Consider the following 16,158-nt stretch of genomic DNA (forward strand, 5'->3'; position numbering starts at 1 on the left):
CGTATATTTTAACCATAATTTATACATATTTTCGTTTGTTCATACTTCATAGTATTATACATATTATACCAACAAAAACAATAACAATACAATCGCAGTATATGGGTTTTCCTAAATACAACAGCAGACTATGTTTCGACTAAATTCGTTTTATTTTGTTATCTGTAATCATTAATCAATAGTATTACAATTTGTTACATATTATTAGGCACTTTGTGTCTTCGCATTCATTATCTTACGTCAAACGTGCGTTCTAAAATGTCTTTAAAACCATATAGTTTTGAGCCAAATGTTAGTGACATTGATAGTTTTGAACCAAATTATTCTGTATCTTTATGTTCACCAAATGTTCAGGGAAGAGCCCAAGTAGAAGTAAATGAGTGGTGTAATTGTGAAAATTGTGCAAAAATGTCGAACGATTTAGAATGCATGTGTTGTTCAGAATTTGATAACGTAAAACAATTATTGGATTCAAAAAAATGTGTTACTGCTACTGCTTCCTTTGAAAAAATTATTTTAGATGAAGAAATATTGAATATTACTCGCCAACAGATGATTATGAAAACTAAAAATAAATTGAAGAAAAAGCAGTTGAGCGCGTTAGAAGTACCGAATAAAACATGGAGATATATTTGTTATGTTCAGTTTACTCATTGGGTTAATTCATGGACTTCATTGGGAAAAGGTATATTTAAATTAAAATGTACCTATACATACAAAAATATACTAACTAAATTATATATTATAGCCTATTGTAGGGTAGGTAGTTACATTTAGTACAATAACCAAGTTTAAATATTTTTAGGAGTCAGAGTTGTCATTCCTGCATGTGTCATAAACAAAATAAGAAATAAGTACCCGGAAAAAGATGGACTGTATGTTGGTTTCAAAAAATCAAATACATATTTACCCTCGTAATTGTATATATTTATTGTAATTTTTTTTATTATTTTCAATAAATAATCATTCTAAGTACAATAAATTCTAATTCAACCTTAAAAATTATATATGGTTAATAATTATGATAATAATAATAATAATATTTAATTAATAATTTCATGATTTAAATAAAAACGTCAAAATCATCAGTAATTTATTTTTATGACACTTTTATTTTTGAAACCTTGAATACTTTTTCAATCTCATTTCATCAACATTTGGCTTTGGTATTGAAACTATATTGGTCGGAATTCGCAAATTGTCATCGATTGTACTTGTTTCTGTATTTAAATTATTAACTGTTCTTGCATTAATTTTGATATTTTCAATTATAATTTGTCGCCAATTGTTTGATGGATTTTTGTAACGATTTTTTAATGTGTAACGGCCGATTGGCTTTGAAAAAACCAATTTATCTCCTATGAGTGTTTTGTTTACATTATAATTGTGATCGAGAATGGCAATTATCGAACGTAAATACATTCCATTAAACTTGAGATGTATTCTTTTGGGCATATATTTCAAGCGGACTCCAAGCGACCAGTATGTACAAAATGTTTTGCGTGTTGTAAATCTTTTAACAAATCTTTAGCCATAATAATTTTTTTTAACGCAAAGTAAGACTCACTATTAGGATGTATCCAAAGCTTTTTTTTTAAGTCTTAATCGTTTAACTTTTCGTTTTCACATTTTTTTGTTTTGCCATTATCTTCCCATTCGTGCACATTACTAATGTGGTTAAGAACTGAAGTGAATTTTTCAACGAGTAATGATCCGTCACCGTTACAAGTTTGAGAGGACCACCATAAATGGTTATTTATGCTCGTTTTCCATAAATATGCATCTGGATTTTTTTTGTCAAGTCCTTTCAATCTTTTCGACAAACTCTTAGACAAATGCCATACATCAAATTCATGTTCAATTTGAGGATATTTTGTACGTAAAAAATATCGAATACCTCTATGTCGATCCGTTAGAAATAGTTCTATATTACAATTTTCTTCTTCAATTAATTTATCGATTAACGATTCACAAACTTTTCGTTCCAAATCCCCAGAACCCATACCTTTTTGGTCCATTACTGAGTAAGTGTAATATTTTGCGCAGAAACCCGGGGAATCAAATTGCCCATCTCCGGCCAACCTATATGGAAACCTATAAAAATGAATTGTTTCTTTGTGGCTATAACACGTACAACCGAAAACTGAACACAACATTTTAAGTTTAACAATAATTATTATAAAAAGAAAAACGAAAACGAACTATATAATAATTTTCTGCTGTCGAATACGGGTTACACTACGAAGTAAATCGACGACTGATGTCTGATAAATGATAATGAACCGAAAAATATATTTATAAAAATTGTATTGGTGTACGCCGTACGGACAATACAAGTTTATTATAAAATAATAATAACTAAGATAAGGTGGCAGTCAAAAAATTGGAAAGTGGTAGATATTATTTAACATGACGGGCTGGTGAAATAATTGTAAAATAGAAACAAACGAAAAAACGTATAAATTAAATGTTTTTTATCTTTAATAGTATAATATTTATTATTTCAATAGGATGTTAGACTCATGTTGTAGGAATATATCTAAGGTTTTGTAATATGAAAACGGCTTTTCATTATGAGTATTATATGTTAATATACAAATAAATGAATAAAGACGCGTCGAGGAAATGCGTGTATTGAAATAGGCGGGCGGCCGACCGATGGAACCTGTGACGTCACGCGTCATTAAAAATTTAAAACGACGATAACGATTAAACGGAGTGACGGATAATATTTTTAACGGCACCCAATTTTTAATTATACCAAATACTAAAGATTTAGCTTTTATCTATTTTTTTCCTTGGATGGTCCTTTAAACATAATATATAAATTATTTAATTTCTGATATTATTATGATATTTTTGATTTGTGATCTATTTATGATTAGTTATGTTAAATTTATTTTGTGATCTTTTTGCACATTGTTTTCTTTGTGATCTTTTATAGTGATGTTTTATTAGTTATTTAATTTTATGTTCTATTTGTGTTAATTATGAAAAGGTGGTTTTTTGTGAACTTTTTCTGATAAATTAAATTTACTAATCTATTTGCACATTGTTTTCTTTGTAATGTTTTACTGATAAAATGTTGTGATGTTATATTGATAAAATTGAAGTGGGCCAGGAATAGTATATGTATGTATATACTACTGACATGTAATTAATTTCATCTTCAAATATATTGTTTCTAGATAAGCGCATCTATTATCACCAATTGTGTCGTCATATTATGCAAAAAATAATATCAGTAAAGCTCGAATTCAAATAATAACGCCGTCGTGCGCCTACCATTATGCCACCAACGCCGTCATCAGTATGAATCCCTAGGCTTGACGACAACCGCTGCTCCACCACGATTTATTACAACAATAAAATTATAATATATAAAAAAACCACCACGGTCACTCTCGTTCCTTTTCTCTAGCTAGATGGTCGTCCGGTATTATTATAATTAACGGTGTGTGTGAGGTCCATGATGATGGATTAGACACAATCCCTGAACCGCGACCACGGCGGTTTTCGCTGAGTGTTGTGATCGGGCGTAAATTATTATTACATAAATTATTATTGCCACAGTTAATGTGAGCAATTATTATTATTATTTATTTATATAAACATGTTTTTTGTGGTTTATGATGTAATTGCATGATATCGGAATACCAATTATACTAATTCACCTATTATTATTTTGTCCAAGTTGTATGCCGTTCGGCTTTCTCTGACCTAAGTTAACAATACAATTATCTCCCGTGTAACCCATACAATATGTCGTTATTTATTTCCTTTTTGATTTCCTTAATAACAAATCCACGATGCTCCGGCTCAACAAGGTCTCACCTCGTGGTTACTGGTTGGTGACCTTCCCAAAGTTCAAGTTGGCCATTGGGTGTTATCTAATCTAAAGTGAAGCATCTCGCAATAAACAAAAATTATTCAAAATTAACAGCTAAAACTATAACAATTATAATTTATAACCAATAGCAACCCTACAATAAACAAAAATATATTATTAATATTATTACTAGCTGTCACCTGCGTGCTCCGCCCCCATGAAAAGTTGTTTGCAAATTGTGGGGCTGTTTCGTGGCTCCACAAATCCTGTCTATCTATCATGCAGCGTTTTTTGTTTTATATGAAGAGCAATTTGAACTGTATGCAGAGTAGTGTAAAACTGTTAAAAACCTATCTTAACTATTCCTTTACCCGGAAAAAAAATTCTGATTGTTCAACTCCTTTTGGGTGTAATATGATGTGGAAGCAATAACATTAAGTGTAAATGATATTATATTAATTTAATATATAGTCATCTCGACCGGCGTTATTCCGTAGGATTCGCAGCAGTATAATATTATCTGGTAGGTAATCTACCTGCGGTAGATCTCGGACCCCGTGCTGTTTGTACTGGTGGAAGACATAAGCGTCAAAATGAGATAAGATTATAAGAAAAAAAAAGTTGTATAGTATGAAAGCGCAAAAATCCTAGATACCCGTGTGCTACGCTTAATAGACATTAGGTATATTTGGAACTATATATTATATTTTAACGATTTATAATTGACAATTTTTTATAAGATCAAAAATATCAACCGATTTATTTAAATTGTATTTATTTGTATGTATATTATGTATGACATTTTGAAATAACTATTTATTTGAAATATTTATTTTGGCGCAAATGATATGCCATTTTTGCACCATTGGTGCTTATGTCATATCATGGTCGTTTGTACGTACCTAAGTGTATAATTTAACTCAAAGTATCAAAGTTATACCAAGTTATTTGTTTTTACTTGGACATGTTATTAATTTCAACTTCAACTTCATATTGTTCCTAGATAAGCACATCCTCTTGGCACCATTTGTGGAGCGGCCAAGGTTTGATTTCCTCTTTTTATTTTAATAAAATTCTTCAAAATTAACAATTAAAACTATAACAATCATAACCAATAACAACCTTACAATAAACAAAAATATATTATTAATGTGTTCATTTTTTTCCTGGGCAGATGGCGCCGCTATTTTCTTTTTGACTACCAGATTTCTTACTTTTCCGGTGGATTTTCCTAACATTTTCTTTCATAAGAACCTTGTCTTGACAATTATGAACACAATAAAAAATGTTCGTCAAAGTTCATGGTCTGAACCGATTTCAATATCTGGATTTCCAGTTCATAAAATGAGTTATAAAATAATTCACAAAATCCGTAACTAATAAGTACTCCTGCAGGGTTAGGCATTTATAACACTTAAAATTGCAAAATTCATATGCACTTTAATATAATCTTAAATATCACTAAATATACAATAAAAAAATTTCAAAAAAAACAACAAAATATGAAAGAAAACGAATATTTATTAATTAATAATTTCACAAATTAACTAACAATATCCTTAAGATTTAAGGTGACTTTTATAACGATAGTGCCTTATGATGAATAAATCAGCTCTTATAACGTTTGCCTACATATATATTTATTATTTATTCAATTTGAACAAAATTTGAATTACCTAATAACCAATTGCTTTGTTTGATAAACTAAATAGTTGTCTTATAATAATATGACACATTCCATACAGCTCAAAATAGTAGTGTTCGTGTAATCTGCGTAGTAAAAAAAACTTGATCTAAATAAAAATAAAAATAATTATTCCTATTCTAACATTTATGTAATATGAATCACATGTAGTTAATATTTATAATAGTTATATATTATAGTATAATATACCTGACGTTTAATTCTAGGGTTTCTTTCTATTAAGGATCGTTGATGTAAGACAAAACTCATCCGATTTACCTGATAATACAAAAGTTAAATTCGAAATAAGTCAAAAATCTTAATAACTTTCTAAACACAACGTTGAATTTTTAAATTCTTACAGATTATAAATAATCACTTATATTTACTGATAATTTTAATATAAGATATATATATATATATATATATATAATATTATACACTATCTGTATTTATGTTATTACGAAAGCTTTATTATTGTTATCTATTGAGAAATTTCATAATTATTCGTTTTTTTTTTCACAAAAGTTACTACGTATTAATAGTTGATAGAAAATAATTTTAAAAAGCTAAATATATCTACAAAAAATTCAAATAATATATAATATTATAATATAAATACCTCTTTTTCTGTAACATCACCAATCATGTATAAAGTTAGAATATTGACTATTTTCGACAACAGACATATGGAAGAAAGAATTAAATAAGAATCATTAATATAATCTCTAGGAAACAATAAACTTCCGTATATAGAAACAATGATTTCAGCGACATTTGATGCAATAAAAACAACAATGGCCGGCACACCGTATATTGATTTATTGACTTGATGTAAGCATTCTATAACTTCCAAATACATGTCTCTGTAGGTACTTAAACAACATCTTCTTTCCGGAATTTGTTCATTTATCATGTAGACCATCCACTTTATGTATGTTATAAGTAGTATATATTCAAAAAGAACAAAGGATTGGCAAATATTTGAAACCAGCATTATGACCTAAAAATAAGTGATATATAGAAAGTCGCTCGTGTTTTATCCATTGACCAAATGTATAACAAAACAAATAGTAGGTATAAAGTTTCCTTGATGGAATAAATTGATCTATTACTATATAAAGAAATTGTCTGTGTTGAAGAAAAAATATTTTTCTTTTTTTTATTCGATTGCGGTTCTGAATATTTTTTTTTGTATTTTCTTATTCACAAAAAAACTTATAATGAATCTTTAAAAAAGTTTATATTTTCTATTCAAAATTAGGCACTATAATTAGGTTCAAAAAATAGTTTTTCTCTTTGAATAAATACGACTGATTAACCATTCCAAAACTGAAAAATATTATCAGGGAAATATATATATATATATTTTAATCGTATTTGACCACTTTTTCGTGTATTCGTTAAATGTATAAGTATATGCATTTTTTGAAATATATTTACAATATGTTTTTTTTTAATCAATTCGAATACGCATTTCAATACAAAATAAAACGATTCTTTAAAAAACTGATTATATCTGAACTTATAAAATATGTTTATGTATGAATAATTACCATTTCTTTTATATCAAACAAATGTTTATGCCTTATCGTCCATAGAATTGTAGTTATAATCCCTACCATCACATTTACAATCATTATAACCATAGGAATCCAATTCATATAATATGTTATTTTCATCAGCCCTTTTACATTCAGACGTATCAATTTTTCGTGAATTGATTCAAGTTCAGTCAATACCATGGATAGTGGATTATCGAAATATATGCGCCAAATATAAAATAAGAATTTTCCAATAAAAGTTAATTCATAACAGCAGAGATATATGAAAGACGTTCATGAGCTTCTGGATCAGCTTTTATGACCTGTAAAATAAAATATTATAAACAAATTTCACGAATATTACATCATATTATATTACAGGTAGGTATTTATATTAAATCATTGAACTATTCTTTTATTTATTTGTGTATCAAGAAGAAAATGTGTTATATTGAACACGTTTGTTGGAAATTAGCTATTATACTTCATAAATGTATAAAGAGTATAATAATATTATCATAAGAGTTTATAGGTTATGAATTTATAATATTACTTTTGTGTCATTTGACTGAACGTTGTATAAAATTTATACGTGTTGACCAAATTACATTTTAAATTATGGATGTTTTTAAATGTACCTATCATGTATGTATTACCATACAAAACTATTCAAATAAATTTAAATATAGTTATTACCCATAGATTGGCCTTGTAAAAGTTATACAAACCAACATAAATTAATATACATCGCAAAACATAAAACACCACCGACGTCTTATAATTACTGTGGTTGTAATTTATACTACCACCACCGAAAATCAAAAAACCTTTGTTAAAATTATTTAATACTAATCTCACACTCATAATAATTTTTCTTACAACTTTATTACAAGAAAACTAATGGTAATAGTGTTATTTACAAATGAATTCACATAATATTTTAAAATTAATACTAGGAAAAATCGTTGAAGTGAAAAACAAATATTATTATTAATAGTGAAATTCTCAAGATGTATGTTTTGCAATGCAAAGAGTATTATAAGTAAAGTACTTATTAATAATTTAATTGTAGTAAATACTTGATAAGTACATTTATAAAAATATTATAATTGTGTATATTAAATTAATATTTGTTTTTATTGAACACTGACACATTAACATTTAGATTATTTTGGAAAGTGTGTACTATACTTATACCTATTTGTATTAATTATATAATAAAAACAATGCTTTTATACAGGCATGTACACGACGGTATATAATATATATTTTTTGATTAGTTATTTTAATTTTACTTGTTTCTCTTTTATCCGTATCTTAGATACAACATAGTGTTGTTATATTTATCTTTATCCAGAAAATTATTTTGTTATCTGTTATTAACACTGATTGTAAATATAATTACATATAGATGAATAGATATCTGAGTTCATTAAAATGTTAATAATCATTTAAAATCAGTTCGTTCGTAACAGTCATTCGAATCGGTCGCTAGTCTATCTCTGCTGCGTATAGATATATTATATTATGAATTTTTAATAGTGCAATTGTGAGGTGTCTGAAAACGACGATTTTGTAAAATGTATTAAACCTTAACATGTTAATTGCGAATGCTATGTGCAGTGTTGTGCACAGATAACTTTATAATTATCTAGATAAGATAACAGATAATGCGTTGAAAATTTATCTAGATAAAAAAACAGATAATTAGTATTTAATATTGTAGATCCGAGGATAGTAATAATTTTTTGGTTGGGCGTTTTTCTTCTTCTTCCCGAGTTAGGAGTTCTGCGTCAAAAGTGTATTTTATAATGAAGAAAAAACTGAGAAAATAGTTAAAACTATTATTCTGTACCTAACCTACTTTTTTAAAAATTAAGATTAAATGTAAATAAAATTCTTTATTGTTCAAAATTGTGTTACAGAATTCTGTCTACAAAATATATTTAAATAGTTAAGAATACAATTAGTAATTACATGAAAAAAATGATCAAGAAAAACGCTTGAAAATAGGTAACCATAAACTAACCACTTGTTAATCATTTAAAAAAATATTAGGTTGGTCTTCTTACAAATTGTACACAGCGTGCATAATATTATCATATATATTAAACAGATTCAAATTGTTTAGCCATTGTATTATTATTAATTTGTTATTTTTTATTAAATGTTATTATATAACTCATATTATATTTATCCTACAATAATAATAATAATTATTATATTTATCAATTCACCGTATATACGAGATAATTATATTAACAAATTGTTAGTAAATTATAAATTGGTAAGCTTTGGAATAGAGTAAGTACTGCTGAGGAAAAAAATGATAATATATTCCAACGTTTTAATATAAGTAATATCAAATCTAAATTAATAAATTTAAAAAAAAAAACATTTTACGAAGGTCGAGAGCACGCACAGGACCACGAAGTTGGTTGGGGGCGTATTCACCTCACCCACATAATATGACTTTTTTCCACCGGTATGTGTCATGTGTATGTTTCCTTGTATGACTTTTGGTGAGTTGTCAGGAGGACGCGACCGAAACTATAACAATTTTCACTATACGGCGATTTGGGGTGGTACTAAACCGCAACAAACCGTGACAATCGTAAAAATAAATACAGTAAACAAAATAGCATTAGCTTATTATTATTGTTGTTGTTATTCTTATCAATTGATACATTGCATACATTACAAAATAAATTAATGAAAAAGCACGCAATGCAATAACCTCTTGGGATGCCATAAAACTATATTGTTTTACCTTATACGAAACTAAATCTATAACCAAATTAATTTCGAACAACATATAGCTACGGGCTTGGACACAAGGTTCTTAAAAACCAAACGGAATTAAAAACACCATCCTCGTTTGGCCCTCACCACCCGACTTTACAAGGAAAGTAGAAACCGCAATCGACAGAATACGAATCGGATAACATCATAAACCCACCAGTACCAGATGAAGAGGGAAGACCTCCCCATATGTGCCAGTGGTGGTCAAGTTTATTAATCTTTTGTGAATAAAAACTTGTATATAATATTAATGTAATTTAAGAAAAAATTATAATCATTATAGGCATGTATAGTAGATGCAGTCAATGGCCGTAGACACCAAGGATTTAATAAATATAAAAAAAAATAAAATACAAACATTTCTGTTATTTTCCTTGATAAAAAAATTTTTTAAATAGATATATTTAATGTAGAAAAATAATATAAATGTTTTTATTTTTTTTAAATTATGACCTTAATATGCTATTTGATATAAACAAATGAATATTTGTTAAATTATTAATTGGGATGTGTTGGTAAAAACAATAATCATAATATATATAATAAATAATAATAATGTAAAAAAATAGGTACATTAAGATGAAAGTTCAATAAAATTGTTTATGATAATTTATAATATAGGAAATTAGAGAGAGCACGGTCACCCTTTATGTATCCACATACTAATTTAAAAAAGTATATTAACTTTTTTGAAACAAAGTAATTTTAATATTATTTTCCATATTAACTCTTAATTTAATGAGTTAAATTTATAATTTGTTAACTGTTAACTTTTTACTTATCGACCTTGTGTCCTCGTTCCTCTTTACGTAACTTAACTTCAGTGACCTCTTTATGTGATCCACATACTAATTTAAAAAAATATTAAAATATAAAAGAAAAACACCAAAATATGAAAGAAAACGGAAATTGTATTAATTAATAATTTCACAAATTACACCAACAATATGACAAAGATTTAAGGTGACCTTTACAATGATAATGCCTTACATTAGGTAAGTTTCTCTTCTCATTCTGTAGAATGCAATAAATCGGGAGTCACTTTCCTGTAACTCCTTAGTAGCAACATTTTCTTTTGCGTTTTTTAAGGTGGTGTTATTTATAGTAATGATAAAGAATAATGTTTGCATCGCTACTCGAATCACTACTATAGACATTATTGACACAAAAACCGTAACTAATAAGTACTACTGGAGGGATGGGCGTTTATAGTACTTAAAATTTCATAATTTATATGCACTATAATAAACCTTAAATATCATTAAATATGCAATTAAAAATTTTCAAAAAAAAAAACAACAAAATATGAAGGAAATGGAAATTTATTAATTATATATTTCACAAATTAACACTTGCAATATCGCTAAGATTTAAGGTGACCTTTATATTATAATGATAGTGCCTTATGATAAATAAATCGGCACTTATACCGTTTGACTATAATATATATATATATTTATTATTTATTCAATTTGAACAAAGTTTGTATTACTAAATAACCAATTGCTTTGTTTAATAAACTAAATAGTTGTCTTATATTAATATGAAACATTCCATACAGCTCAAAATAGTAGTGTTCGTGTAATCTGCGTAGTAAAAAAAACTTGATCTAAATAAAAATAAAAATAATTATTCCTATTCGATAATATATGTAATATGAATCACATGTAGTTAATATTTATTATAGTTATATATAATATAATATACCTGACGTTTAATTCTAGGGTTTCTTTCTATTAAGGATCGTTGATGTAAGACAAAACTCATCCGATTTACCTGATAATACAAAAGTTAAATTCGAAATAAGTCAAAAATCTTAATAACTTACTAAACTCGAGATTGATTTTTAAATTCTTACATATTAAAAATAATCACTTATATTTACTGATAATTTTAATACAAGATATATATATATATATAATATTATACACTATCTGTATTTATGTTATTACGAAAGCTTTATTATTGGTATCTATTGAGAAATTTAATAATTATTCGTTTTTTTTTCACAAAAGTTACTACGTATTAATAGTTGATAGAAAATAATTTTAAAAAGCTAAATATATCTACAAAAAATTCAAATAATATATAATATTATAATATAAATACCTCTTTTTCTGTAACATCACCAATCATGTATAAAGTTAGAATATTGACTATTTTCGACAACAGACATATGGAAGAAAGAATTAAATAAGAATCATTAATATAATCTCTAGGAAACAATAAACTTCCGTATATAGAAACAATGATTTCAGCGACATTTGATGCAATAAAAACAACAATGGCCGGCACACCGTATATTGATTTATTGACTTGATGTAAGCATTCTATAACTTCCAAATACATGTCTCTGTAGGTACTTAAACAACATCTTCTTTCCGGAATTTGTTCATTTATCATGTAGACCATCCACTTTATGTATGTTATAAGTAGTATATATTCAAAAAGAACAAAGGATTGGCAAATATTTGAAACCAGCATTATGACCTAAAAATAAGTGATATATAGAAAGTCGCTCGTGTTTTATCCATTGACCAAATGTATAACAAAACAAATAGTAGGTATAAAGTTTCCTTGATGGAATAAATTGATCTATTACTATATAAAGAAATTGTCTGTGTTGAAGAAAAAATATTTTTCTTTTTTTTATTCGATTGCGGTTCTGAATATTTTTTTTTGTATTTTCTTATTCACAAAAAAACTTATAATGAATCTTTAAAAAAGTTTATATTTTCTATTCAAAATTAGGCACTATAATTAGGTTCAAAAAATAGTTTTTCTCTTTGAATAAATACGACTGATTAACCATTCCAAAACTGAAAAATATTATCAGGGAAATATATATATATATATTTTAATCGTATTTGACCACTTTTTCGTGTATTCGTTAAATGTATAAGTATATGCATTTTTTGAAATATATTTACAATATGTTTTTTTTTAATCAATTCGAATACGCATTTCAATACAAAATAAAACGATTCTTTAAAAAACTGATTATATCTGAACTTATAAAATATGTTTATGTATGAATAATTACCATTTCTTTTATATCAAACAAATGTTTATGCCTTATCGTCCATAGAATTGTAGTTATAATCCCTACCATCACATTTACAATCATTATAACCATAGGAATCCAATTCATATAATATGTTATTTTCATCAGCCCTTTTACATTCAGACGTATCAATTTTTCGTGAATTGATTCAAGTTCAGTCAATACCATGGATAGTGGATTATCGAAAAATATCCGCCAAATATAAAAGAAGAATGTTCCAATAAAAGTTAATTCATAACAGCTGAGATATATTAAAGACGTTAGTTCATAAACTTCCGGATCAAATTTTATGACCTGTAAAATAAAATATTATAAACAAATTTCATGAATATTACATCAAATTATATCAGATAGGTATTTATATTAAATCATTGAACTATTCTTTTATTTATTTGTCCATCAGAAGAAAATGTGTTATATTGAACACGTTTGTTGGAAATTATACTTTAAGAATTTATAAAGAGTATAATATTATTGTCATAAGAGTTTATAGGTTATGAATTTGTGATATGTATATATTACTATTGTGCCATTTCACTGAATGTTGTATGAAATACATATCTGTTGATCAAATTAAATTTAAAATTATGGATGTTTTTAAATGTGCCTATCATGTATGTATTACCATACGAAACTATTCAAATAAATTAAAATATAGTTAATACCCATAGATTGGCCTTGTAGAAGTTACACAAACTAACATAAATTAATATACATCGCATAACATAAAACACCACCGACGTCTTATAATTACTGTGGTTGTAATTTATACTACCACCACCGAAAATCAAAAAACCTTTGTTAAAATTATTTAATACTAATCTCACACTCATAATAATTTTTCTTACAACTTTATTACAAGAAAACTAATGGTAATAGTGTTATTTACAAATGAATTCACATAATATTTTAAAATTAATACTAGGAAAAATCGTTGAAGTGAAAAACAAATATTATTATTAATAGTGAAATTCTCAAGATGTATGTTTTGCAATGCAAAGAGTATTATAAGTAAAGTACTTATTAATAACTTAATTGTAGTAAATACTTGATAAGTACATTTATATTAATATTATAATTGTGTATGTTAAATTAATATTTGTTTTTATTGAACACTGACACAATAACATTTAGAATATTTTGGAACGTGTGTACTATACATATACCTATTTGTACCAATTGTATATTAAAAACAATGCTTTACGAAAGCTGTCTGTTAACCTATATTAAAATGTGTATTTTATTTTTGAATTGCTATAAAGTAATTGATTTCACTGATAGTAATACAATTAGGTTGAATTTATCTATTACGAAAATATTATATTCGAACATTTTATCGTGTGTTTGAAATATAATAATATATTTGATACAATTAAAGTTTCCATGAATAATATTTTTAAACTAATTGACTAGTTGGTTAGAATTTCTAACGACTAATTAACTAGACTAGATTATGTCAAAATTCGAACTTGCTCATAAAGAATATTGTGGTTTTATGTAATTTTTATTAAATAATATAATAACAACTTATGAGGATTATTGTTTTAGATTTTCATGTTTTTATATCTAATATAAGAGATACATTTTTTTTTTTGGGGGGGGGGGGATGGGAGGCTGTTGAAACGTTTTATCTGTTCCCCTAAGATTGAATACAAAGGATATTCTGGAATTTTCTTTCGCCAATATTTAGCACGCAATTAGCATAAATTGGTAAGTCTACGCATGAAATTCGCACGCAAATAATTATCGAGGTATCAGTTTTTCCCCATTTTGACATTTTCGTCAGCCCCCTCCCCACCATAATTGAAAAAATTGATTTTCCCATAAATTAGTACGCAATAATTAACCTTTTTCGTTTACGATACATTTTTGTGTACAACGAGATGAGACAACTCATATACAGTTGGGAGGCAATTCGTTTAAACATTCTTAATCTTTTTAACTTCGGGAGGCAAACTAGTATGTGTCATCGTACCTATAATAGCGTTTGATTATTTTCATTTGTCATTGTCATATCATAGTTTTGAGTTTTTGAGGTGCATTACTATCGTTTCCCTATTTTTGACACGCATACGCTGTATGTAACTTTAACCTCCAACAATAATTGACAAAAAACATTATCTACATGAATTTAAAAATTGAACAAGCCGCGCAAAGTCGTGGGATTTGAGTACACGTGCCCCTCAAGTTTTGCTATGACACAGGACTCAGAAACCGAGAATCTTTGCAAGACCCTGCCGAGTAACACCGAACCCACGAAGTGTGTATAGTACAGCGCTATACCACGCTCGGAGCCGTGGAATGCAAACAATAATGCAAACGAATATTAATCCAGAAAATTTTTTTTTTATTACTATCTTTGGTATATCGCCATGTTTCCCATGGTCATTGTGTAATTATTCAGTTGTGAGGTTATTTGTGATAGGTCCTTGTGATCTGAGACAAAAATGTCTTTAAGTTTGTTTGCCTGTTCGGCTAATCTTTCTTCATTATTATAAAAATTTTTAATTTGTTTATCCGTTGCTACATTGCAGCAGAAGTTATAGAAATCTCCTACGAATTGTATTCCTCGTTTCGACCTTTTCTTAGAATCGAAGGTGTTTCTATTTTCTAGAAATTCCATTGTTTTAATGTCGTTATCGTTGATGTTTTTATTTAGATTATTTAATAGCGTAATCGATTGCTGTACGATATTACAATAATTATTATGATTTTTTTTGTTTTTGCAGTATTTTTCTATTTCCAAAGTTTCCCCGAAATTGTTTATATTGTCTTTTACCGTGCTTTGCGTGTATATAAGTGGTATACTTTTATCGTACATTATGGTTTCCTTGATTTCGTTGAAGAATGCCCCAGGTGATACAGTAATTTTTGTGTCTTCTCCCGTTCCTGTTGCTCCTCTTATTTTTGTTGTTGATAACAATAGTAATAGTATCAGCATCTTGGCGTATATGTGTAGTCACACGGTTAGCAAAATTATACTCACGCGGCACAAACGTTGTCTTGTCGGTAAGACAAAAATCGAACGCGTATTTGTTAGTTAATCGGTATACACGCACACAATTGCGTTCTGGGTTTCTACTGTACCCAAAACTCTTATAACTGTTATTTTAACTTGTAAAGCACTAAAAATTTGCTCCCGGTTACACTACCAGAAATGTACAATTAGTCGCACTTCACTTGTACAAAAAAAAAAACAAAAAATTATATATTGGTGTACTCACGAGGTACAAGC

The 16,158-nt window shown here is 27.3% G+C and overlaps 3 protein-coding genes across 3 annotated transcripts; 1 reads left to right on the plus strand and 2 right to left on the minus strand.

The window, feature by feature from the left end:
* Nucleotides 1–408: 408 nt before the first annotated feature.
* LOC132939469 (uncharacterized) lies at nt 409–903 on the plus strand (the record flags this gene model as incomplete). The annotated part of the gene is made up of 2 exons (XM_061006644.1): nt 409–685; nt 806–903. Coding segments are annotated over exons 1-2 (375 nt in total), but the record flags the coding sequence as incomplete, so codon positions are not given.
* A 4,602-nt stretch (nt 904–5,505) lies between these two features.
* Nucleotides 5,506–7,258, minus strand: LOC132935334 (uncharacterized). Its single transcript, XM_061002199.1, has 4 exons — nt 7,070–7,258; nt 6,136–6,516; nt 5,724–5,792; nt 5,506–5,622 (listed from the first exon to the last, which is right to left on the minus strand). Exons 1-4 carry the CDS (start codon nt 7,256–7,258, stop codon nt 5,506–5,508), a joined length of 756 nt encoding a protein of 251 aa, XP_060858182.1.
* A 4,060-nt stretch (nt 7,259–11,318) lies between these two features.
* LOC132939476 (uncharacterized) lies at nt 11,319–15,864 on the minus strand. Its single transcript, XM_061006656.1, has 5 exons — nt 15,391–15,864; nt 12,903–13,217; nt 11,969–12,349; nt 11,567–11,635; nt 11,319–11,468 (listed from the first exon to the last, which is right to left on the minus strand). Exons 1-5 carry the CDS (start codon nt 15,862–15,864, stop codon nt 11,319–11,321), a joined length of 1,389 nt encoding a protein of 462 aa, XP_060862639.1.
* Nucleotides 15,865–16,158: the final 294 nt, after the last annotated feature.

The sequence above is a fragment of the Metopolophium dirhodum genome, chromosome 1 (assembly GCF_019925205.1).
Source record: "Metopolophium dirhodum isolate CAU chromosome 1, ASM1992520v1, whole genome shotgun sequence".
Taxonomy (NCBI): Eukaryota; Metazoa; Arthropoda; class Insecta; order Hemiptera; family Aphididae; genus Metopolophium; species Metopolophium dirhodum.

What these genes read in the sequence shown, in the direction of transcription:
- LOC132935334 (XM_061002199.1), bottom strand. Translation starts at nt 7,258, where the DNA reads ATGGTATTGACTGAACTTGAATCAATTCACGAAAAATTGATACGTCTG. An exon ending in TGTTTGATATAAAAGAAATG is followed by an intron (nt 6,517 to 7,069) that starts GTAATTATTCAT and finishes ACTTATTTTTAG; the next exon opens with GTCATAATGCTGGTTTCAAA. An exon ending in ACCCTAGAATTAAACGTCAG is followed by an intron (nt 5,623 to 5,723) that starts GTATATTATACT and finishes ATTTTTATTTAG; the next exon opens with ATCAAGTTTTTTTTACTACG.
- LOC132939476 (XM_061006656.1), bottom strand. Translation starts at nt 15,864, where the DNA reads ATGCTGATACTATTACTATTGTTATCAACAACAAAAATAAGAGGAGCA. An exon ending in TGTTTGATATAAAAGAAATG is followed by an intron (nt 12,350 to 12,902) that starts GTAATTATTCAT and finishes ACTTATTTTTAG; the next exon opens with GTCATAATGCTGGTTTCAAA. An exon ending in GTGATGTTACAGAAAAAGAG is followed by an intron (nt 11,636 to 11,968) that starts GTATTTATATTA and finishes TTGTATTATCAG; the next exon opens with GTAAATCGGATGAGTTTTGT.